Genomic DNA, 25,384 nt, shown 5'->3' with positions numbered 1-25,384 from the left:
TCCATTATGTATGTATTTATTAATTTATTAAGCTTTAATTACAGAAGTCCAAAAAGGCCATGCATTATATTTTTTTCCTTTTGTTGTTTTCTTGTGATCACAAAATTAATCCTAATGGTGTTATGCTAGATTTAATTAGACTCTGTTAGAACAATGTTCGTTGAAAAACATTTTGGAATGGACGAGCTACAACGGCAGACCATGATGAGCTCTACTTTTCAGCCAAGAAGAAAAAGCTGAGTTTGCAGTGGAAAAGGCTTAATGAAACTTGACAGTTGAATAGCGGAAAAAAGGCACACCGGTCTGATGAATCTGGATTTCTGCTGGGGTAGGGTTCAAATATGGCACCAACAACATGAATTCATGGACCCTACCACCAAGTGTCAACAGTCCAGGATGGGAGAAATGGCATAATATGCTCTGAAGAAAATTCAGCTAAAACTAAAAAGTTATGCATTTTTTAATTAAACTTGAAAAAAATACATATAGAAAGATTCATGTGCAATCATTCCGCCCCCCCCCACCCCCATTAACAGAAATGAGACCAAAGCTGAGAAATATTGAGCATTTTATTTGACCACTTCATTAAAGCACAATACCCTTCTCCAATTTTATTTTTTTTACAATGGTTATTTTCAACATTGTGCATCGATTCTCCCTCAAAATTATAGGGAAAAGAATTTGTATACAAAAAAAGAAAGAGAGTGGAACAGGAGTGGTGAGAATGATTAGACTGACGTTACCAGTGGCTGAATTTCTCTTCGTGAGATCGTCCTTAGTGTTGTACCTAAAACATTTAAGGGGACATGACCGAAATGTCAAACCTTTGAATGGAAGGAGACACGGAACTAGCACTAAAATAATATTTCCTTACCTGGTGTAAGAACTACAGATGAGTCAATCACTTTCTTTCCACAAATTTTGCGACAGCTGGCTGAGATACTTTAGTTACGAAAGCGTTTCAGACATTCTAATTGTGGCATCAAGTCTTCGAAATGTCTACCGAAGGAGGTAAAACTAGACAGCCGTAAAACTAGGCAGCCTTGGTTTGCTAAATGTTGTATATGTACTGATTAACTCAAATCTTAAAAGATTTAAATAAATAACATTTATTGAAAATATTTCCTTGTTACCAAGACAGAATATAAATCCTGGTAAACAGATAAAATGCAATTACATCGTTTTTTTTTTTCTTTTCTTTTTCAAGGTATTGCATTGAGCATCACTGAAATGGCAAGGCTTCTAATCAGCACACAAAAGCGAAAGCCTAAAATTCTTACAAAAAAAAAAAAAAAAAAAAAAAAAAAAAATTCTAAAATGATAAGCCAGAGCTCAATGACATTAGCAAATATCTGAGAAGTTGCGTCCGACATGTGATTTTTCCAGGCTGTGAATCCTATGAGTTGCCCAAAAAACATGCAGTGACTCCAAAAGAGAAAAAAAAACAAACAAAAAACAAACAAAAAAAAACACAAAAAGGGGGAAATGCCCCCATTGCACTCTGCTCTGCCACAATTACACATGAAATAATGGCAACAAAAATCATATACAAGACCAAAAATCTACCTAAAAATAAATGAAAAGAAAAAGAAAAAGCAAAGAACGCCTGTAAACTGGAATAGCTTTACTCCAGGTTTAAGAATGGCGAAGCATGTCAATACGAGTTGGTCCTTATTGACTGATGGCTTGTGTTGGAGTTGCGGGAATACTGGGAATACTGGTGCGCATCATGCGTGTAACATCAGACGCCCAGCTTGTTAGCCTGTGTTAGCACCACCTTCAGGACTGGCATGAAGGCAGAGGTCTCGCTGAAGTTACTGTTGCTGACGATGTGCGTGTGGATGTTGAGGCTGTCGGCGTAGGCGCGGGACTCGATGCTCCGTGCCATGTTGTGCAGGCCGCTCACGATGGCTGGAGAAAGCTGGAGAGAGTGTGGAGGAGACTTTATTTTGGAAATTGCCATAGAATTACATTTAGCATTATGAACAATTGCGCAGGAGTGGCAGCTGGATGAATCTGGGACTTGAACTCACAACCTTCTAATCACAAGTCCAATTTCTTAAATAGAAGTTCATTTCCACCGATAATTAATTGTTGGAACTGGTTTTATTTAAAAAAATGTGTCTGTGACGAGAGATGACAGAGAGCGCCCCCTGTTTGTTTTCTTTATTTTACAAAAGCACAGCATTTTGTTGTTATTATGAGTGTATCCAAATTAAAGTAGACCCTTTACAGATTCAAATGATGTACTGCTCTCATCTGTATGATGAGTTTCAGCGTTAGAGCCGCCGTGTTTGTCGATGCCAAAGGGTTCGTTGTGGCGGATTTTGTGTGCGTCAGTAAAACAAATGTTCAGTGATAAAAATAAATAAAATCAATAAATAAATAAAACTCCACCGGAGATTTTTTTATAGAGCCGATTAAAGAAAGGACGTTGTGAATAAATGTGGGTTGTGTTGGAGGTTTTAACTTCGCCTATTCTGTATTTATTTTTATTTGGGTTTTTTTTGTACAAATTTTACAACATATTAAATTCATTATAATTTTTTTTATTTCCTTTAGCACATTTTAATGATTCGGTCCCATTTTTTTAATTTTATTTGTAATAAATGTCAGTATTATTTTACATGGAGTGTATTGGTAGATTGGTTATCGGCGACTCAACCTAACTATCGATAAAATAACAAAAAAAAAAAAAAAAAAAACAGCTTTTAAAATATTGACAATTTTATTTTGAATTAACACTTAAGTCTAAAAGGAAAGACTTCCACTATCCAAACAAGTGTATGAACGCTTGAGAAGAAAGACACTAAGAAGCACCTACAAGCACTTCTTTCTCAGACTTTACCAGTTCCAGAAAAATACTAATAAAATATCGAAGTATTACACGATCTTAGAAATTGATCGAATGTTTATTTAAATACTCACAGTCTGCTCTCTCAGTTTGTCATAAAGGGACTCTAATCTCTTGCCTGCATCATCCAACTTCCTCTTGGTTTGCTTTTGGAAAGACACAAAGAATTTGGTTAGCGACACACAAAAGAAACAGTGGGACATGAACCAGAATCTTATGAGAAGACAGATTAGGATTGAACTAACAGGATCTGTGGCTGCAGCCAAGCACTTCTGAATCAGGCCCTCGAATGTAGTCTTGAGGATGAGGTGCTCGTCTGGAATGGGCTTCTTCGTGATCTTCTCAGTAGGGAGGGACTGCATTGGCTTCGGAGAACAACAAAAAAATTTTTTATCCATAGTTTAAAAAAAAAAAAAAAAAAAAAAAAAATCAAAATCCTTCAGCTTAGCAACTTCAAGGTGCATTTGAGTGCATGCAGCTTTTCTCATACCTGTATGACATCCCCAGTAGGTGCCCCTGGTGCCCCCTCCACAGGCATGCTGGGCATGGCAGGGTTTCTGAGCGCAGGAGCCAGGGACGACTGTTGAATAGGACTGAAAGGAGCAGGAACACCAGCTGGCTGTGGAGGATGCTGCTGAGGCTGAAGAGAAGACTGCATGGTGGCTACAGGCTGAGGCTCTCCAAACGGAGCCATGATAGGAGCGGTGATTGGGGCGGGAGGAGTGTAGTTTACTGGGACCTGGAGACACATGGTACTGAATCTTGGTATGGCAATTTATTTAACAGTACAAACATCCGTATTAGTGAATCTCTTGTCAGAACCAGTACGATTGTCTTTCCTCCAAACTCCACAGTGAGGAAATCAATCAGCGTTAGAATGTGCTTCATCGAACCCACCTTCTTCTTCTTGTGTCCTCGGATGAGAGCGGGAGGATCGTTCCAGCCATTCTGGGGCCCTAAACCAGAACAAAAAGATGGATAGTGTCATTAATCATGATTATAACCTGTTTAAAATGCCATATGGGAAGTGTTCACAGATTTTGCATCGTCAGGAACTGTGGTTTGAAATGTATTATAACGAGAATCAGGGATTGTCTAAGAATCAGTCAGACTATGCAGGTGCGGAGGGAATGACGACTTTCTGATCCTAACTGCATTCTAATAACAGCTTTGATTCGCCATCGTGCAATTAATGAGCGAGAGGCTAAAATTAGAAGGGGGAAAAAAAAATTATGTGCGGAAAAATGAGAAGGCTGCACCCGCAGCACATTTCTCATCAGGGTAATAGCTGACCTACTTTGGGCTCCGTGCACACGGCTGATTGGCGTTTAATAATCACCGTGCTCTTCGGGAGAATCTGGAGCAGCTGACAATTATGTTTTTCCAGTCTCGGATTTACGATGATAAAACCCATTGTTAGTGTAATTTGCCCTGAATTTCCATAGCCTTTTTTAAAAATATTTGATTATTGCATGATTTACTTTGCGTCATTGTCAGCAGAACATGATTACAGTGCATTATGCAAATGTATGCGCTACAGCCGGTATAAAAATTCACCTTCCAAAACCCAGGATGCATCTTGAGTCATTCCTTCTGTGGATAAGACAGTATTAAAATGTGCTTTCTAGAGATCTCTACTAGTTCTGAGACTTACTTCAAAACAAGAGCTCGGGGGGAAAGGGCCAGTGAGTTAATAAATGATTTTTACCTAAACAGAGATAGTGTTCTGTGGACATGAGAAACACCTTCTTGTGAGAGGAGAGACTGAGGCCATTAGCACTAATCCACTGGATTTAATGTTACTGAGGTCCCTTGTAAGAACCAGGTTTTTCCCACTTCAGCTAATGCTTCAACCATTAGACCTTTAACCGACTATAAAAGCAGCACACAGGATATGTGAACTAAAGCACCCCCTAGTGGCCATAAATATTATGTTCCATGTATATTCGCCAGTGACTAAATAAATAAAAACAGTAGCTTTTTCGCACAATCTGTACTTTAACTCCAGTACATGGTTTGTGTACTTCTTCCACCACTGATATATCACATGTATTCTCTTAGGTTCCTCTTAGCTGCATGAGTATTATCTGGATGAATATTAACAGTTCAGGTGGATCAAAACCTATTTCCTCTTAGTAACCTAAATTTAGCTATTTTACGAGAACAGTTTTGCCAAGTCACACACACACACACATCACCAGCATGTTTGCTGCTTAACTCTGCTCTAACATGGATCCAATTAAAATTAAATTTCAACCTGCTAAAAATAAAAAGTGTGTATAAATGTAGCTTCACAAAAGTGTGCTAGTTGTCCTTGTAGATAGTGGCAGCCTGAGGCATTGCTCTGTGGTGCAGACCTGTTCTCTGGGAAGCTGCGATCATGTTGGGCTCAGCCTGAGTACCTGAGGCTCCGGTTGGTGGAGGCGGGAGGAAGGCAGTGGGAGAACCCGGCCCGCCGTGCTGGAACGAGACTCCCGAGGAGAAAGGAGGAGGAGAGAAGGAAGAGGTGGAGCAGAGAGGAGGTGCAGAAGGAGCCTGCTGGCTTGCAGAGAAAGGAGCTCGGGGGAAGGAGGGTGGTGGTGCAGCTTGAGATGAGGCAGGAGGCATATACTGAGAGGGGAAGAAGGGAGCCGAAGCGGCTGAAGATGAAGGTGGAGGAGGAAGAGGAGCAGATGTAGAAGAGGAGTACTGGAGAGGTTGATAGATTGCTGGTCCCCCAGCTCCAGGCGTGAACTGCTGGACTTGGGGGTAGCCTGAGATTTTACAAAGACAAAAGAGAGTCGGCAAAATGCACTCGAACACATTCCAAATGGACATACATGCAAAGATAGTTTTAAAAAAAGGGGAAAAACATTCGACTGTCATTAGTATTAGCTCTAGAATTTCAGCATTCGGAAAAAGACAAGACATTTAAGAAAACAATTTTCTCATGCAGAAACTGTTATAAACAGCCATGTTAATAAAAAACATTAACATTTGAACTCCTTTCTCTTTAGAATGGAAAAAAAAAAAAAAAGATCCACAAACATTGTAAAAATGTTTGGCAGTTGAACGAAGCTGGAGCACCGCTATGAGGAGCCGAAGTGTATCTGAATACTTACTCTGGTACTGCTGTGAGTACATGAATGAACTGGAGGCAGCAGGACTCGCGCTTACTGGAGCCTGCAAAGGGAAGGCTGGTGGTTTTGGTTCAGCCTAAAAAAAAATAAAAAAGAGGGAGATTAATTTAACACCCCATAAGTGCTGCAGTTTTGGAGATGCTCTGAACCAGTCGTCTGGTTATGACAATTTGTCCCTTGTCAAACTTTAAATCTTTACTAATTTTTCCTGCTTCTAAAACATTAATATATCCCACCCACTAGCAGGTGCCATGATGAAGAGAGAAATCAGCGTTATTTACTTCACCTGTCATAATTGAAAAGCCTGATTGATGTCCTTGAACATATTTTAAAGTCCAACAAATGACTGACAGAAACGTCAAATTTTAATGCAACTTAACATCGAACAAAATCAAGATCGGAACTGAATCTAAAGCGTTTTTGCTTTAAAGAAATAAATAGATCTCGTATTTATACAATTTACTGCTGTCTGATAGTAACATGCAACTCCATTTCTAAATATTGCAGTTGCATTTTGAAGCCATGAGGAGACAAAATTAGTTATTCTTACTACTAATAATCCCACAAACCTTTAAAAAAAAAAAAAACAGAACTTTTATTTTGCACACTGCAGCTTTCTATAGCAGCATTAAAAAACAGATACACCAACACCACTATAACCATTAACAAGCAACATATTACTTAGTGTCATTGTTTAATGGTACATCATATGATCCATAGTTTTGCACAGAAGACACAGAATGAAAAAAATTACTTTTGGACCAGTTATGTATAAGTTGCTTTTCATATACATGTGATATAATGTCAAGACTGAAAGTGTAATAAACAGAGTAATAAATAAAAAAAGCAGAAAAGCACTCGATCAGCAGCTGCTCCTAGCAAAGTGTAAAATCTGACAACGAGCACACACGTAGATGTAACAGAAAAAACAAACTGGCATGCGAGACTCATGATGGACAGTGGGACACTGTGCGTCCTACTCAAGGTCACAGGGATTTTTCAGGTGAGCATTTCTGGGGGATGTTATGGCAAAGAAACTTCAGAGTCCAGTTTGGGAATAGTGAAATAGCAAAAGGGAAGGAGAAAAAAAAACCAAACAAAAAAAAGACAGGATTTGTTTTATAAATAAGTAAATCAGTGCATGTTATTCAGGATTTATATAGCAGGGGTGCATTCACACTTTTTCATGAAAGATCAGCAGTTTAAATGAAGTTATTGCTGGAAGGCCACAAGTATGTAATCAGTGGTGCTTCGTTTAAACTTTCACTTGAGTGGATTAAGTATTTGCCTTTAAATGTACTTAAGTATCCAAAGCATTATGATTTAATAGAAACATTATAGCCATAATATCATTTTTTGACAAGACTCTTTATTTAATCCACTCAGTTGATGTGAATGATATTAATGACTCAAACACTGATTGATTTCTATTACAATTATCATGAGCCCAAAACCTTCTTTTCACACACAAAAAAAATAACACGTGTAAATGAGGTCACGTGTGTTATGGCAAGTTCGAGTCTGGAGTTTCTTCATAATTTATTCCTCTCTCAAGGTTCTGCTTGCAGTTGAACTGATGCTGTTTGGGGAACACCTTTACAAATTAAAATGCTATAATAAAAATTCGGTATTGAAACAGCGAACGCACGCACTGGACAACTTTGGGCGGCATTTTGCTTCCAGCTGGGTCTGCATCAATGGCGCTTGCATCTTGTCTGTCTCAATTTATTCTTGCGAGTTTAACGTGTTGGTCTCCGCCCATCAATCAATCAATCAGTGCAGTAGTTTCTGGGGTGCAATTTTTTTCCCCTTGCATTATTTTTTTTTATTTTTTTTTATTTTTTTTAACTTAGTAACAGATATGCTTTCAAATGTAGTTAAGTACAAAACCTCAAACTAAACATACTTAAGTAAAAAAGTAATTTAAAGATTTTAAAAGACTTTAAAAACTTGATTACACTAACATGAGGAAACTTTCCACCACTGGGGGCTTAGTAAGAAGCTTTCCAGCACTCTGAGCTCTTCTGAACATTCCTCAACTTGGAAAGTTTCTTTATGAACGACCATATGCCAATGGCTTTGCTTTCTAAGTTTAACTATATCTAAAACATGTCCTAGATTTGAGAGATGTGGTGTGAAAGCACCCCGAGGATTTGTTTTCTTTGTTAGAACAAGTCAGGATGTGAAATACAAAGTTACTAAATGCTACAGAACTTTCGCTTAAGGGATCCCGGATACATTCCAGTTTCCTGGGAAAAAGGGTGTGCTGTGGTGTGGTGTAAGTGTGTGTGTGTGTGTGTGTGGTGCGGGCACAGCTCCGTCTGTACCTGCAGGTCTTGGGCGGGGGGTAGCGGACGAGGGGCACTGGGCAGAGCGGTTGGGGTTTGGTTACTCCAGGAAGTGACAGTAGAGGCAGCCCTAACCTGAATACAACAGAGACACATACACACTCACACACACACACACTGTGGCTGCTGTCGGATGGGGAGAATGGATAGGATGCAAATGAAAGCCTAAGGAAGGGGATCAAAACGATTTGGGGAGGGGGGTGGGGGGTGCTGCATAGTCAGGATTACGGTCTAAAATTCCTCATTTGAGTGTAATTCTGAATGATTACAAAGACACGAACCGATTACACACGTGATATCCAAGTTCCCGAGTTAGAAAGGTGTCGGAATGCGGAAAAAAAAATGCGCCCGTGTGTGTAAAGTCCACCCTACATTTCTGAATTTCGACTAGTTAACCACAGCTCGAGCACAGAGTTTTAATCATAACTAAATACTAGTTTTTTATTAAAAATATCAAGTATTAAATCACATAAAATGTATCTTTGTTCTTTCTAATGTAGGTGTTCAACAGGAGTGGGTGTGTGCATGTGCGCACGTGTGTGTGTGAGAGAGCGGTACCTGTTGATAATACTGTTGTGTCGGAGCAGAAGGAGTGGGTTGAGGAGGCAATGGTTGAGGATGCGGTTGCACTGGTGTGTAAGCTTGTTGAGGAACAACAGCTGGAGCCACTGGATGTCTGTTCTGGACAGGTGCTGCTCCATGCTGACCCAGCGCTCTGCTCAGGCGCTCTCGCAACTGCAGCACTACATCCTAAAACGGAGGGAAAACAAAACCAAAACAACCAAGTTATCATGTGAGGAAACTGTTCCAACCATGGAGGTGATTTCCAACATCTAATGATGGCCTAAGAGCTCTTTTAAACCAAAAACTCTGAGTCATATTTAGTTACAGCTCTGTCCTAAGGCTTACATTAGCAACACATGCACTATCCCATAATACTTAGCATGTTTGGTTCAGTTTAAGGGTTGAATTGTTGAAGCTTTTTATGTGATATGTGATTTTGTTGGTAATAGAATGCTATATCTAATGTTTTCTTCTTGCCTGGTCAGTGGTAGTGGACAGGTAGGAGATGGCGGTTTGCAGGCTGCCCTGGGAGGCGAGCAAGCTGGCGTACTGACTCATCTTTTCTGCCAACAGGGTGCCCACAGCTGGGGTCACTCCACCCTGAGTCTTCTCCACGGCCTGCCGCAGGATCACCACTTTTTCTACCAGGTCCTACAGGTGGAAAGATTTATAAATAAAATATTGAAAATCATCACCAATTATTATGTTTTAGATGCTAAGATGTCAGTCAGACAGGATAAACTGTCATAAGCATTCATGAATTCATTAGACTGGAGCTTTACCTGCAGTGAAAGAGGGCTGCTAGAATCCTGTGCTTTGGACCAGCAAGACACCAGCTGCTCGACACTACCAGCACAGATGTAACACAAACACGCCTGTGCTTGTAGAGCAGAATCTTCTGCAGCCTCCAACCTGGAGCCCAGGAGTCCTGTACACACAAAACAGACATGAGCCGGAACGTCAGCTTGGAGCTTCCATTTGTATACTCTTCAGACTCAATTACAATAATCTCATTACATAGTTTATAATATTGTATATATAATCACCACATAAGGAGGAAAACTCCTCAGGTTTGGCATAAGTCATGACTGCAGCCAGGGCCTCCTTCCAGTTCTGAATATCACATGTCTCGAGTATGTTCAGCCAGTCCCTCATAACCACGGCACTGATGATCTAGAACACAAAAAAGTTGTCAAATTGTGACCCCAAACCATTAAAACAGAGAGAAAGCTTTCTGAAGCCAGGACAGAACTCCAAAGTCTTGCCTCACCTTACTAATTTTGCTTTGGGTTTTGGTCAAGTATTTCTTCTGCGTCTTTTCGAGAAGCTCCGGCCCTCCGGCGATGGCAAGGATGATTGCATCGGCCATCCGGTTGTCATGGAGACACAAGCTGACAGCACTGTCAAAGTCCCCAATAAGGAGCGCTTGGGTGATCAGTCCATCTACATCTGTAGCACCAAATCAATCAGAAGGATGGTTAGAACAGTCCCATTGGTCATTTCAATATAATTTTTTATGCGAAATAGATTTATTTTAATTAATATTTGAAAATAAATGTAATGATAAAAACATGCCTCGGTTAACTTTGATGTTAGAAGGCACCTCCTGAATAGGTTTCTCTTCAACAACTGGAATCTCTGCAAACTCCGAGCTCTCCTCAGCTGCAGGGGCATCGTCTGTCGCAATGTCTCCATTCTCTTCCACCTGAGTGTATTGTAAGTGGAATTACTACGGGCTTAGAAAACACAGTTTTGGATTGAACTGGATGTTCGGCCACCACATACTTTTGCCAAAGATTAAATGAGGCTAAATGTTTTGACTGAATGTGTGACTTTATGTACTCAATAAATTCATTAATATATATATAAAAAAATGATATAAAAATCCAGGGCATTAGTGCCAAGTGAGCATGCAACATTTTGATAATTATTCAGTTTATTTGGCAGGAATATATATCTAAAGCGATTTTTTTTTTAATAATTCAAAGTAATTGTCAGAAGCAGCACCTATGACATGTCGGTTTTACAGATCTGATTGGTTGCTCAAAGTGGAAATCTATAACAATTTAATCTACAATCATATTGATTATTAAGGAGTTTAAATTTAAAAGGTAAATTCAGCAGACTAATTGGAAAGAAAGAAAAAGAACAGAAAAGAAAAGAAAGAAAGAAAGAAAGAAAGAAAGAAAGAAAGAAAGAAAGAAAGAAAGAAACCTCACATGAAGCTGTCACATGTACTTTACAGCACATTGAAATTCTTAATTATTTATTATACAATATTGGAATTTGCTGTTGTTGATGTAATCATACAAAAATGGACATATTAAAATAAATAAATAAATAAATAAATAAATAAATAAAATAAAATAAAAAATTAAATAATAAAAAGCTGGTTTTCAGGGTTAGATCCCTGGACAGAATGATCCACCCCATCATGTCTAATCTACAATTTGCAATTCATTTTAATTAAAACAATTAAAAAGGAAAATAAAGAACGTGTCAGCATTCCTGTGTGAGAACGAGAATGACGTTTCAGAGCATTTACCCTTAACCATAATTCATAATAGAAAGAAAATGTTGCAGTAAGTGGAAGAATTGGAAAAGAGGACAGTCTAATGCTATCACACAGGGATGCTGCAGCAGAGGACTGGACTACGGCGGGCAGGTGGGTTGAGGGTACCTCCTCTGGCAGAGCTGGTTCCTCTTTATTTGCATTGGATTCTTCTTCAGCCAACGGCACAGCACCCTGATCCAGCTCAGATTCTGGCTGACCGTTAACAGGTAGAGTAAAGTCCGTCTGGGGTACAATGTCTAACTCATCCGTTGGAGTCAAGCCGATTTCAGGTTGCTGTGACAACGAGGGGGGGTGTAAAGATAGGATCAGGGTTCGGGTCAGGTTCAGATTAAGAGCTTGATACATGCTGGAGGGATGTTGGAGGTGCAAATTTGAACTCAAGACCAACCTCAAATGGGAGGCCAGGAGAGGAATGAGAATGTTGTGGATCAACAGGAAGTACTATTAGAGGTTTGTCAGAGTCAGCAAGTGGCGTTAATAATGGCAGAGACTGTGATTGGTCCACAAAAGGGTCTTGAACTTACAGACATTATCTATAGCCAGTGCTGAAGATTCCCAGACTACCAGGAACTCTCTCTCAAAACCATGGCAGGCACACAGTGAGTTTAAATCTCCTGATGTACAGAAAACGATTCTCAGGCTCATCTAATGCACCAGAAGGTGAACCTGCTGTCATATCAGGCGAAGCAAAAATTATACACTGCACAAGATCGGATTATGGCAGGCGGTCAGGTGATAGGGTGCAACCAGCAACAGACACAAACAGAAGTTTTGACTCCGATTTGGGTTTGAGGTCAGGAACGTGATTGGATTCAGGCATGCGATCAAACAATTGTTCAATTCAGAACCTACACCAAACTTAACCAGTGTCTGGTATGCAGGTTCATCATGCAGATTTTAAGCATGTCTGGAAAATCGTGTTCAGAAGGACAAAATAGCATCTACCGCAAGAGTAGGAGTACAAACGGGTGCGGTGGTGGGGTCCAGAACCGAAGTGGAGGAACTCTAAACATTCACACCAGGTGTAGGGATGAGAAGATTGTACAGGATGTAGAAAATAAATATCATTTAACGTACACATGCGTGCGATGGATAAGCCGTGTTTGATGGCACAGCAGATACCAATTAACAGAGAAACGGAGACCGGAGAATACACAGATTTTCGAAAAAAATAAAAAATTCTTGCAAAACAAGATTTTGATGGTCATTTTGATGACAGGAAAAAAATGTATAAAAAATAAAAAAAACATGACATGGCAACCCAAAAGTAACGCCTTAATCTTTACACCAATACAACCAATCTCAAACTCCAAATCAATCTTCTTTATAAAGAGATGATAAGCATGAAAACCACTGTTCATCAGATAAATATCCAAAATTTACCCCAATAAAATGTGCAAAATTACCAGATTAACATTTTCAAATTTGTATCGATCACGTGCATCACCGTATGAAGGACCTTACCTCGCTGCCTTCACCTGACTTAACGTCCTTCTTTTCTAATGCTGAAGCAATCTGAAAACAAAACACATTGGAAGAAATTAGTCTGGGAGCACACGAGGTGCTTGACCGAGCCTTAACCGAGCCCTGAATTCATATTTTTCCAGACAAGTATTGCTAAAATTGCACTTCCCCATAACTGAAAAATAAAATTCGGTTTTACATCTGTGGTACAATCTGAGAAAGATTTGCTCCAATAACCGGAAGCTGATTGGCTGTTGCATGTCGGTCTCATTTGTAGTTGTAATACAGTGAATTATAGTGAATTATAGAACAAAACAGCAACAGTGAATTATATTTGGAACAGAACACCATGGAAACAAACAAACAAACAAAAAAAACATTCTAAAGTGCATTAGAGGCAGCGGTACACAAACATCGAAAAATTAAGACCTATTTAAATTTATTTAAGACCTAGAACAACGAATGTAAGACTTTAAGGCCTAAAATTGTGATTTTAGACTTTAAGACCCAGCAGAAACCCTGGTTATAACACAAATACAAATTACGCTGTAACGCAATATTCTAACAAATTTAAGAGAAATTACAATTAATTTCGTGAAAGAAACAGGAAAAAAAAAAAAAAAAAAAAAGGCTTGGAAAGTAGTTACAGCTATAACATGAGCGTTTACATTAAAGCGCTCATTCGAAAAAAGTTGAAACTCAAACATTTCCAACCAAATTAAGTTCAGTGTTAAACCTGTAAAAGTACAAAATGGAGGCACAACATTTGATTTTTGTTGTAATCATGATCTTTAAAGTGCCACTGGCGCTCAGGGGCGTCATTATGAGTAGGAAATGATACTGTGCAAACGGTCTGTAATTGACCATTAAATCATTATGAAAAAGCATTAGCACTGAAAAAGCAATACAGTTTATTAACCCCCCCCCCCCCATCTGCTTTGTTGTTTATTAAAGAGATGCAGCTTATAACACATTAATCAACTATTAATATCTTTTTAGTGCATCAGTTTTTAATTTGAACACATACAGATTGATGGGACTTGGGAAAGACATGGTATGTGTTACCGAGCTGCTAAAATATTATAATTTTTTGTCATCAGGGTTTATCTGTCTAGTCATTTGGCTGCTTCTACAACCAGAATATCTATATACTACAGATGGTCCCTGAGTTACGGTGGTTTGACTTACGACTTTTCGACTTACGATGACATCAGCGACACGACAAAAATGTAAACATATTTTATGATTTGTGCGACAAGTGACTGCACCAGCGTATGCTCCGCCCTCCACTCGTGAACCGGCGCTCGTCCAAGTTTTTGCTGAATTATGTACGATAATTTGTTAAATTGTTAATAGTATATTACCCCGTACTTATAATCTTTAAGACTTTAAATCTTAACTTATGTAGTTTCAATATTTACACACACAATACAGTGTAAAAAATAAATAAATAATATATATATATCTTCGACAGGCAGAAAGTTCAAATAGAGTGCTATTCTATTTGCGCTTTAAAACTAGTCCTGACAATTAAATTTATTTATTCACTTTTATTCTTATGCATAAGAAATCACCTTTAGTGCAAGTTCCTCTTTCTTGTATCCAAGAAGATCCAAGTATTTCCCCCGGGCATTGTCTTCAAAGTGGACCTGAGGATAAAACGTGAACTAAATCCATTAAATCTCATCCCTTTCGTTGTGTACCACAACATTTTTAAAGCTTTTTGAGCATGAGTCGATTCCCATCATAGCATCATAACCAAGATTTATACCTTCAAGAAAGCCCAGATAGTCTTCTCAAACTCGTTCTGCGCAGATTCGACCTTCCGCTGGCAAAATTCCACAAAGTTTCCCGCAGTGAGCGTGGCCTGAAGTAGGTTCGAGCGATCCAAAAAATCGGTTTCTGTGACGACCTGGCTGACGTGGACGACGTGGGCTGTGGGCTGCTGGGGTTGCTGTGGTGTCGGTTTGACGTTTTCCAACGAGACAAGTTTACCACCAAACTGGCAGGTGATTAAAAGGAAAGGAAACTGGTTAGACTATACATACATCCATACAATTAAAAAGCACAAAAAAAAAGAATAAATTTCTCCCTATGCCTTAAAAAAAAAAAAAAAAAGTGTTTAATTAAATATTGTGCTGAATATTTAAAGCAATTAATGACTTTTATTAGGGTGTTGCAATGTAAAACATATTTCCCCTAAGGAATTCTAATACTCAATCTTATTATATTTTCTGTTATAATTTAGTTTTTTTATTTGTTTGTGATTTGTATTATGTACATTTTCTAGAAAGAAATAAGAAATTTGTATAGAAAAAGAATAAGAAAAATTGTATGGCAGATAAGAAAGTTACATATCCCAGTTTTGGGAGTGCTGCTATTTATAATACTGCACTAAAAATAAAGAAATTCAAAAAAAGATCCATTTTCTAGTGATCTAGAGTGAAACGTACAGCGAAGGAAGCTCCCACTGGTCTACGGATCCATTTGGGTGGTTTTTTCAGTGGTGTGACAGTGCTGTTAGTGGTGGCGGATTGGGGCAGCTGCAGTGGGGGTAACGTCTGACCTGTGCCAAAGGGATCCATGTTGGCAAACGACGAACTTATCTGAAAAACAAAACAAACAAAAAAAAACAACAACATGAAAATGCGATAGCGGTCATAAAAATAACCAACACACATTAACCTCATGTCAAAGTATAGCGAAGCTACCTGATCAGCCTGGGCGCTACTGACAGCATCATTATTGCCTCCCATGATTGAGTAGATGCTTATACGTCCATCGAAAGAAGCAGCGGACAAAACAGCTGGGTTTCTGGGGCACCACTGGATGTCGAAGCACCACTGAGAGCTCGGGAGCTCATATAGGAGCTGGTTAAAACGATCACACGGCCAGAAAAAATAAATCACACAAAAAAAACCTAACAATTCTGCATTACAAGAAAGACTCCGGTCAGTAAGTAAGTACATTGTTGAGATATTATAAAGGGTACAAATGCATGTATTTTAAATTTGAGATAAGATAAATCTTTATTCATTCCACACTAGGGAAATTTCCATGTTACAGCAGCAAAATAATTAGCAAATATGAAGCAGAGACACAGTACAAATACACACTACAGTACATATAAAAATAAACTAAATAAACTTTACAGTATATATGAAAGCTTGTTTTTAACATTTAATCTAATCATAAATGCTTGTTTATGGCTTTTGGATAATTTAATCTATGAAAATCTGAAAAGCCAAAAAGGAACCTCACAACCCTAAGCATTAATCTGGTGTGTAGGTGTAACAGATGCGGGTCCTGGAAAACGTCCTGAAAATCACGAACCTCAGCAGTGTTGGGGTTCCAGCAGAGGATTCGGTTATCTTTCCCACAACTCAGCAGTAACTCGGGGTCAGCCAAACTCCAAGCGATAGCCAGAACACCCCTGGTAACACACACACACACACACACATCATTTAAAAAATGCTTAAAAATCACACAATCATCACACACAGTTAAAAGAAACCGATGCATAAAACAGTTCATCCCAGCATTGATATCATTTTGCTTTAGAGTGCAATATGATTTATTTTCCATACCTCGTGTGGTTCTCTAGGACTTTGAAAGGGGAAGTAGCAAAGCGCAGATCCCACATTTGAATGACAGGCATTCGGTCATCTTCAGAAGCTAACACCAACTGAGTGGCGACATCCGGGTGCCACGCCAGACCAGAGCAATGCATCTAAACACGACGTTCGAAATGCTCCTTTAAGCACGTATTTCACAAACATAAAGCAAAAAAATAAAAAGAGACAACTGACAGACCCTGTTGCTGTGGTCGCTGACTTTGATAATAAGATCATTTTTCCTGAGGTCCCAGATGGAGGCCCTGCCACTGGGGCCGGCTGAGGCAAGGATGTGCTGCACCTGGCAGTTCCATGCTACAAAGCTAATGTCCTCGAGAGGCTAATAAAAGCAGTAGCAAGAACCAGACAAAAACTTAAATAAATAAATAATAATCATGACACTTGCAGGAATTTGTGAGTCGAATTCAGCCAGATGACATAACAGCATTTATTATTTTTATATGAACCCAGATTGTGAAAGTACATTTACTTCCTACGGCTCATTTTTGATCAAAAAGAAATAATGAAACTAAAATTAAACAAAACAGGAGACACAGTGCATGTACCTGTGACTTTGGCCCTGGGGTCATTGGGGTACTTAAGCTGTTCAAATCCCAAATGTAGATCTCCGACTCATTACCTCCAGAGACAACCAGATTTGTCTACAAAAAAAAGTGCATCATTTAATAGTCTGACCAATTTATAAGTCTATCTAGCACAATAACACAAACCCCTAATCTGAAACATAAAATGAAATATTACCTGAAACGAGTTGATGTCTAGCGCTCGGACGGGTCCGGTGTGTTTGTCGCTCTGAGTGATGACCACTTCGCTGTCGCCAGCAATGATCTTGGAGGGATCGTAGAGAATTATGTTACCAGTTTCTCCTCCAGCGATGAGCACTCCAGAGGGCAGGCTCTCGTCGCTCATGCCGTGCGGTCCCCAAACCAGCTTGTGGTATCTGAAGAGAAGAGAGAACATCCTGGACTTTAGAACATTATTGTATAGGTTGTATGATGAATGATTTGTGGAGAGACAATCATCAGATCCATTATGTCTGTCTTCCTTAAACTAGAAAAACTTTCCTTCTCTGGAAATAAACGTCTCAAACCTGTTCCAGGATGACGCAAAGACATGGCTTGCCATGGTTATAGTAGAATAACTGGAGTGTCCTGCATAAAGCCCTGATCTCAACTGCATTAAACACCGACCCAGACCTTCTTACCCAACTTTTATACATGGGAGGTGGTAGCTCAGTGGTTAAGGCATTGGACCAAGCATTGCCAAGCTACCACTGGTGGGCCCCTGAGCAAGGCCCTTAACACTCAACTGCTCAGTTGTAAGTCGGTCTGGATAAGGGCGTCTGCATTAACATCCAAATGATCTCACTAAAATCTCACTACTCCAAAATCAATTGGAAATCCTTTTCCAGAAAAGTGGATTTTATTACAACAGCAAGGGGGGATTCAATCTGGAATGGGATGTTTGACCAGTGGTATAAAGGAGATAAGCCGCTCTGGATAAGGGTGCTAACACATTCGGTCAGGAAGATCGACATGCGGTAAGACTTTTGCTGTTCTTCAACAGTCAGTAACTACCAGGAGATGCTCCTGTAGCTCAAACTGCTGAAGAACTTCATGCTGTTAATGCTCGATGGGTCACGACTGTTTTGGCAGCAAAAGAGGGACAGACACAATATTAGGCAGATGGTCATAATACTATGCCTGATCATTGAAACCATTAACCATTTTACATAGTAACAAGTATCACACCCTAACGTCACACACACTAGTATTTGCAAACAGTAAGAGTGTCACCTGTGGGGTGAGGAGAAGGAACCACATGACTTCATGGCCAAATCAGGCTCGGCCAGGTCCAGTTCAAAGATCTCCAACGAGGCAGTGGTGCTAAAGGTGGCATCGAGCTGTTGAGCAGAAGTTCCTTTGAAACAAAAAAGAAACAAGAAAGAAACATTTGGTTATAACCAAACACACCCAAGCCTGAAGGTCAAGTTTCAGCAGGCTGCAGAAAAGCTACTGAAAACAATAAAGATGATTCCTGATGAAAATCTATAACTATATTTATATTAACTGTATCATATATTTTTTATGCCACGCTTAAATATTGTTAATGTCTTGGGCAATTATGTGCAATAATTTCAGCACAATAATAATAATAATAATAATAATAATAATAAGTGTTACATATGCAAGAACTTGTATAACTATCATTGTAGTTTGACTTTTTCTGCCATCCGTTTCACTACTGCTACACGTTTCCTTCATGCACGTGTGTGTGTGTGTGTGTGTGTGTGTGTGTGTGAGTTACCTGCAGCCAGGTAAATCGGGTGGTGCTGAGCCGGGCTCCAAGCCTGGATGGCGGTGCGGTTTATCTCTTTTAGCTTCATCCTGCAACAAAACCCCCCATGACAGATGAGTTACAGCATTTGGAGTGCATTACTTATTGTCAAAGTACCTCCTGCTGGAACTGGAATGTTGACTGCACCTCAGATCTACATCACTAATGTTGTAGAGAATCAGAGCTTCGTTTTCAGAACGACTCCGTATTTCACAAAACCTTGACTAAATTCTTGACTGCCCTGGTTGTTGTTTTTATAAATTTTTACTTCATGGGTGTGTTGGTCTTTCTTTGTTAGTGCTGGCAAAAAAATGCTGATGTTCTTGTCTGTAGTAATAACTCGCTGCATGTGCACTGAAGAAGGACATTTGATGGAGAAAATGATGATGCGATACTAAATCTGGCGAGGTTTCAGCATACACGTGACCCACAGATAAATTTGTTGATTTGTTAAGGGCCTTGATCAAGGGCCTAACAACGACAGAAATACTGGTGCTTGAATCCCAAAAATTTTCAATCAATAACCCGGAACCACATCGAAGTTTTGAAAAGTAATCCAAATACAAAAAAGGCAGAAAAGTAGTTCTCTCCTTTATCCACACAATTCTTTATTCCAAACTTCTACAATAACTCTGCTCTGTGTCAGGAGAGGGGTTTCCTTCTCTGATACCATGATCAATACATAGATAGAAAGATAAATGGTAGCTCAAAGTTTTCCTCTCTAGCTCTAAGGACCATATAAGGATTTTCACTATCTGGTGTGCGCTGAACAGGGGATTGTACTCACCCCAGCATATCAGTCAAAACACTGTACAGGATTCAGAACACTCAACTTTACTGGGTATAGAATTTATCGTATATGAGGTGATTCTTGCTATCTTTTGTTAGCTGCTGTTTGGTAGGTTGCATAATGCAGAAGACATTCTGAAAAGCCACTGCTGTTTGGTATTATGGTCTATTTTACTCTTGATGGAGGACGGTGCACTTTGATGTCATAGGTTACCTGTCATGCTTGGTAAACTGTATGTCTGCCTCTAGTGGTGAAGCGTGGAAATACAACTGAATAGGAATCCTTTCTTACAACTGTACCTGACATCACAGTGCACCGTTCTGTATGCACTATTCTGTATTTATAAACCATAACGTTAACCTGATAAGACCCTATCAATGCACCTTAATTACAGACTGCATCACACCTGGGCCCCTGCGCAAGGCCCTCAACCTCAACCTCATAGCTGCTCAGTTGTAAAAAATGAGGTACATATACGCCACTGGATAAGAGCATATGCCAAAATGCCTTGAGTGTAAATGTATAGTTACGTGCGTTCGCACCGGTATACGTTTACATTTATTCATTTGGCAGACGCTCTTGTGCAAAGCGACTGACAGTCAAGGAATGCAACGTGCCATTTATCATAAGACGGAAACAAAACACGGATGGAGTTTCACCTTTTTTTAAATACTATTCCTTGTTTACTTTTTGCTTCTATTTTATTTTATTGATCCCACAAAGGAATTGATATTTCTTCCCATCGATTGGGGCTGTAATTACTGTATATGAGAAATGATATGATATTATTGAGGTATGGATGTGTAAATTAAAATGTACATTTAAAACAGTTTTTGCTTTAATAAAGCGTGCTTGCAATTTTGTAGGATTCTTTTTAAAGCTAAATATCAATTAATTATATTTTTGCTTTTAAAGATAATCCTAAAATATTGCAAGCACACTTTATTAAAGCAAAACATATTTAATTGCAATAAATCCATACCTCTATAACTTCCCCATATACTTCCTTATATACAGTAATCACAGGCCCACCATAATATCAACACAAAATCATTACAATACTTTTTATAAACCAAACGTGCTATTTTGTACTTTTTGGAACACATTGTGTACACACACACTATTATCACAAAAGATATAAAATAATGAAAACAAACCACTTTTTTTCTTGAGTTAACGGTCTCAGCTAATAACCTAGTCGGCTAGCAAAAACATGCTAGGTCAGCAAACGTAGCTTAGCAGGCATCATTGCTAATAAGTTTTTATATCTTTTTATTTGCTTAAATGTATAGAAGTATATTTTAAGGATATTCCTGGTGTAGTTTGCTTACAAATTAAATATGTAAGCTTAAACAAATTAAAGATATATCACCCCGGAATAGTTAGCATGAGCTCGGCTGTCGCCTGGACGAAGCAGGAAGTGCTGGTCATCGATTATTAGCTTGAAATGATAAAATATATACCTTTATATTGCACGGGTTATACTCAAAATAAAAACAATGCGTTTGTAATAATGATCAGATCCCAATGCTGGTCCATTAGAAGCACAAGGAAGTGACGTGGACTACCGGAGTGAGGATTAAACACCTTCAGGAACCAGTGGTGAACATCTCAGAATCAGTTTTTAGGGCAAACATTCCATTCCAATGTGCATAGAATGTGAGAAATGTGATGGATGCATCCAGGATGAGAAAGCTCTAGTGGTCTAACATGAAGTGTAACAGGTTCCTGCAGGAATACAGGAGCAGAATACAGGACCATCCAGAAGTTCTCGTAGATACGCACATAGTAATGTATAAACAATAGAAATAAATTCAGAGTCGATCTTGATTGCTACAGGGATTACAAACCTAACAAGAAAACACAAATGATACCCTGGAATTAAATGCACTTTGAAGGTAACTGGGGTTTACAGAACATGACGAAGATCCTGCTTACCTTCTCTGTGGAGCATGCACAAACTCATTCAAACCGTCCAAATCGGGGTGAAAATCTCAGTCAGTATTCTAAAGTTCGCCTTTCTGGGTTGTCCAAAGATCCCTGGTCGGTGTTAGCGGTTGTCCCGGTTGCACATAGGGAGAATTCCACGTCTCCACTGGTCTCCATCAACGTGGCACAAGAAGTCCCACCCCTCGAGCAGAGCACTTCCGGTGGACACAACAATGGCGTCTAAAAAAAAAAAAAAAAATCCTTGGTGGGACTCGTGGGTACAGAAGTGCTCAGAGACCATGCATTTATCCAACGTGGTTTTTTCGTGATCTCGACGTGACAAAAGTTGGTTTCCCGTGGTCACGTGATCTGACCATAACAAAAACTGTTTCCTCGTCATCCCGACTTAATTTCCTCTGATCTCGACATACCAAAAAAAAAAAAAAAAAAAAAAAAAAAATCGTTTTCTCGTGATAACGACTTAATTTTCTCGTGATCTTCGGTTTTCTGTTTTTTTTTTTTTTGCCATCATGTTCTAGAGGCAGCATTATTAATAACCATAACCATTAGTGGCAGCGTGCACGTGGAGAAAATGAAGTCGTATTTATGTCACAGTTTATGTGAAAACAACAACTCTTAGCACACCATTCTATTAATAAAATGATATGAATGAGTCAAACACTGATATATCAAATTTAAATGATCAGGATAATAAAATTAACACGTGTGTTGTGGCGAGTTCGAGTCTGGAGTTTCTTCCATCATTTGTTCCTCTCTAAATGTTCTGCTTGCTGTTGAACAGATGCTGGAGATAAGTGGACTGATTAATGGATTGCTGTGATCTTGAATAGTAAAGTGTTTATCCACTAGTAAATAAAAAGCAACTACTGATTTTGCAAAAATGTAGCTGCCCACGACCCTGTGGTGCTTCACCACTTCCTTGGAGCACTTTTGATAGCTACTGACCACTGCAGAACAGGAGCGTCCCTCAAGAGCTGCAGTTTTAGAGACGCTCTGACCCAGACGTCTAGACGTCACAATTTGTCAACAAATTTTATAAAGTTTAAACAACACCACGTAAAAGAAACAAACTATGTTTAGGATCGAGGGTTGTGCTATCAAACTCTTTGAATAGTATTTTAAATAGTAAGGAAATCCATCCTGAGTTTCAGAAAAGCTCTTGCTAGATCACCATATTTCTGGACTCCTCACATCCCAATCACAAACGGTTTAACCTCCTTTCACCAAGAAGGAGATACAGGAACATACGTACCAGAACCAGCAGGTTCAGTCCCAGCTTTTTCTACTGCAGTAACCATAATGCAGTTCTGCTCCACTCTGTACATTCTATATCATTTCTGGACAATTATTTCCATGTATAATAGTGTATAAATTGTACACCGATCAGACATAACATTATGACCACCTGCCTAATATTGTGTTGCTCCATCTTTTGCTGCCAAAACAGGCCTGTGACCTGTCCAGCATTCACATCATTTCTTCAGCATTTTGAGCTACAGGAGCTCATCTGTTGGATCAGACCACACGGACCAGCCTTCGCTCCCCACATGCTTCAATAAGCCTCGGCCGCCCACGACCCTGTCACTGCATCACCACTTCCTTAGAACACTTATGATAGACACTGACCACTGCAGACCAAGAGGATCCTGGAGCTGCAGTTTTGGAGACGCTCTGAACCAGTCGTCTAGACGTCACGATTTGTCAAACTCGCCCAAATCCTTACGCTCACCCATTGTTCCTGCTTCTAACATCAACTTTGAGGACAAAATTCACTTTTGATGCCTAATAAATAAATCCACCAACTAACAGGTGCCATGATGAAGAGATCATCAGTGTTCTTCACTTCACCACTCATAATGTCAATGTTATGTGTTGTATTACATGTGAACTGGACCTTCATTGACAGCACTGACCATTAAGTTGTTAGCTGCACTGATTGATTTGTTTAATACATGTAGTACTCAAAACCCTAGCCACATGTTCATTCATTTGACTTTTGGTTCAAAGGGACACGTTTTGCATTAAACAGCATTTATATATTACATAACCAATCATGCATTTTATTTACAATTGTTTTAATATGTAGCATGTTTTTTTTTTTTTTTGCATTTCTTCCTCCATCCATAATTGTAAGAAAATGTAAATGAATTGTGTACTGCTACACCCCTTTTTATATATATATATATATATATACACACACACATTATGACACAATCGTCTTTGCACGCAGAAGCATGAAATTTCCACTTTACTTGAACTCTAGGAAACCCAAACCTGTTCCAGCATGACAGACTTTATTAACACTTGTGTGGGCGATGAACACAAATGTCCACAAGCACTCTTCAAAATCTAGTGGAACGATTTTTCAGAAGAGTGGAGGTAATTATTAGAGCAATTTGGAACTAAATGTGTAATGCAATGCTCAAAAATCACATACCGTATTATAACCAGGTGTCTGCAAACCTATATATATATATAATATAATATAATATAAATATTAGTAAAAGATAAGTGAACACAACATGCAGTTTTTAAATGAAGGTTTTTATTATTGAGGGAAACAATCCAAAACTACACGGCCCTGTGTGAAAAAGTGTTTGCCCCCCCGTTAATATAATAGGGTCCTGGGGAGGTGGTAGCTCAGTGGTTAAGGCATTTGACTTTGGATTGTAAGGTCACAGGTTCAAATCCCACTATCACCAAGCTGCCACTGCTGGGCCCTTGAGCAAAAAGCCCCCTGCTCAGTTGTAAGTCGCTCTGGATAAGGGCGTCTGCCAAATGCAGCAAATGTAAATGTAAATGTTAAAAGTCTGGTTTATCACACCTGAGTTTAATTTCTCTCACACCCAGGCCTGATTACTGCCACACCTGTTCACAATCAAGAAATCTCTTAAATATGACCTGCCTGACAAAGTGAAGTAGACCAAAAGATCCTCAAAAGCTAGACATCACACCAAGATCCAAAGAAATATAGAAGCACATGAGAAAGAAAGTAATGCTCTCTTTTACTAATTTAAATTAGTTTAAAGAATTGAAACAATAAAGTGTGACAAACATGCAAACACTTTCACACCACTGTATATACACATATCCTAAGAAGTCTTTTCTACAGTTAATCTGCAACTTAACATTTAAAGCTCTTGAATATTAGTTGATCCCTGAACGTCCTGGAGCTTCAGTGAGTCCATTATTTCCTTCCTGAAAACAAAAGACGAAAGAAAAACAAAAAGGTTATATAAGGGGCGTTAATACCAGACTTCAGGTTTAACACTGGGGAAAATTTGGAGACTGAACCCTCATAAAAGAGAATATAATCCATCCCATAAACAGGGTCAGATGGGTAGTGAGTCTAATCATTGGGTCAGTCACTTTTTACAGCTATATTTCAGCAAGCATGGTCTGTTCTTCAACCACGTGATCACCTCCTGCACGTGGCAGCATCCAATTTAATAATAACCAAACCGCCAAATGGAGAGCAAAAAACATTTGTAATATGATATTTAGATTTTAAACCCTTTTACTATTATTATTATTATTGTACTATAACAGGCCCAATTGGTACACGTGCATTATTATATATCATCCTATATTGTTAGAAATCTGATTAAACCATTAAAAAAAGCGTGCATTTTAATAAATGTGATTTCTAAATTATTAAGTTGTGTATATATATTTTAAAAAACGCTCACCATCATGTTTAGTGCTGCCACTGCAGAAATCGTCTTTCAGGAAAGTGAACCAGCCTCCG

At 39.0% G+C, this 25,384-nt stretch overlaps 1 protein-coding gene across 25 annotated transcripts; it reads right to left on the bottom strand.

Annotated features, from left to right (window-relative positions):
- Nucleotides 1-551: 551 nt before the first annotated feature.
- sec31a (SEC31 homolog A, COPII coat complex component) lies at nucleotides 552-22,202 on the bottom strand. Of its 25 annotated transcripts, none has more exons than XM_083567914.1 (30): nucleotides 21,625-22,202; nucleotides 18,867-18,946; nucleotides 18,356-18,479; nucleotides 17,301-17,499; nucleotides 17,105-17,200; nucleotides 16,738-16,878; nucleotides 16,512-16,654; nucleotides 16,258-16,357; nucleotides 15,636-15,794; nucleotides 15,378-15,530; nucleotides 14,696-14,926; nucleotides 14,499-14,573; nucleotides 12,925-12,975; nucleotides 12,406-12,465; nucleotides 11,566-11,733; nucleotides 10,461-10,590; nucleotides 10,156-10,334; nucleotides 9,932-10,058; nucleotides 9,668-9,813; nucleotides 9,363-9,536; nucleotides 8,880-9,071; nucleotides 8,301-8,396; nucleotides 5,956-6,049; nucleotides 5,212-5,607; nucleotides 4,412-4,447; nucleotides 3,752-3,810; nucleotides 3,345-3,593; nucleotides 3,100-3,219; nucleotides 2,929-3,000; nucleotides 552-1,921 (listed from the first exon to the last, which is right to left on the bottom strand). In XM_083567914.1, the coding sequence occupies exons 2-30, from the start codon at nucleotides 18,943-18,945 to the stop codon at nucleotides 1,742-1,744; spliced, it is 4,029 nt and encodes a 1,342-aa protein (XP_083424040.1). In that variant the 5' UTR covers nucleotide 18,946; nucleotides 21,625-22,202; the 3' UTR covers nucleotides 552-1,741. The 25 variants fall into 25 exon arrangements, with proteins under 25 accessions (XP_083424040.1, XP_083424059.1, XP_083424051.1 ...); XM_083567933.1 differs by having other exon boundaries at nucleotides 5,257-5,607; XM_083567925.1 differs by lacking the exon at nucleotides 21,625-22,202 and adding an exon at nucleotides 21,150-21,531.
- Between the last annotated feature and the right edge of the window lie 3,182 nt (nucleotides 22,203-25,384).

Source organism: Silurus aristotelis, assembly GCF_946808225.1.
Source record: "Silurus aristotelis genome assembly, chromosome: 18".
NCBI lineage: Eukaryota > Metazoa > Chordata > Actinopteri > Siluriformes > Siluridae > Silurus > Silurus aristotelis.
Note: the sequence above shows the minus strand (reverse complement) of the source record. Positions and strands in the feature narration are given on the sequence as shown.

Excerpts from the sequence above, each read along its gene's own strand:
- sec31a (XM_083567914.1), bottom strand. The coding sequence starts at position 18,945 with ATGAAGCTAAAAGAGATAAACCGCACCGCCATCCAGGCTTGGAGCCCG. Across the intron at positions 11,734-12,405 it reads TTTGTACTCCTACTCTTGCG|CAACCTGAAATCGGCTTGAC; the intron begins GTAGATGCTATT and ends TCGTTGTCACAG. Across the intron at positions 3,220-3,344 it reads CTACTGGGGATGTCATACAG|CCAATGCAGTCCCTCCCTAC; the intron begins GTATGAGAAAAG and ends TGTTCTCCGAAG.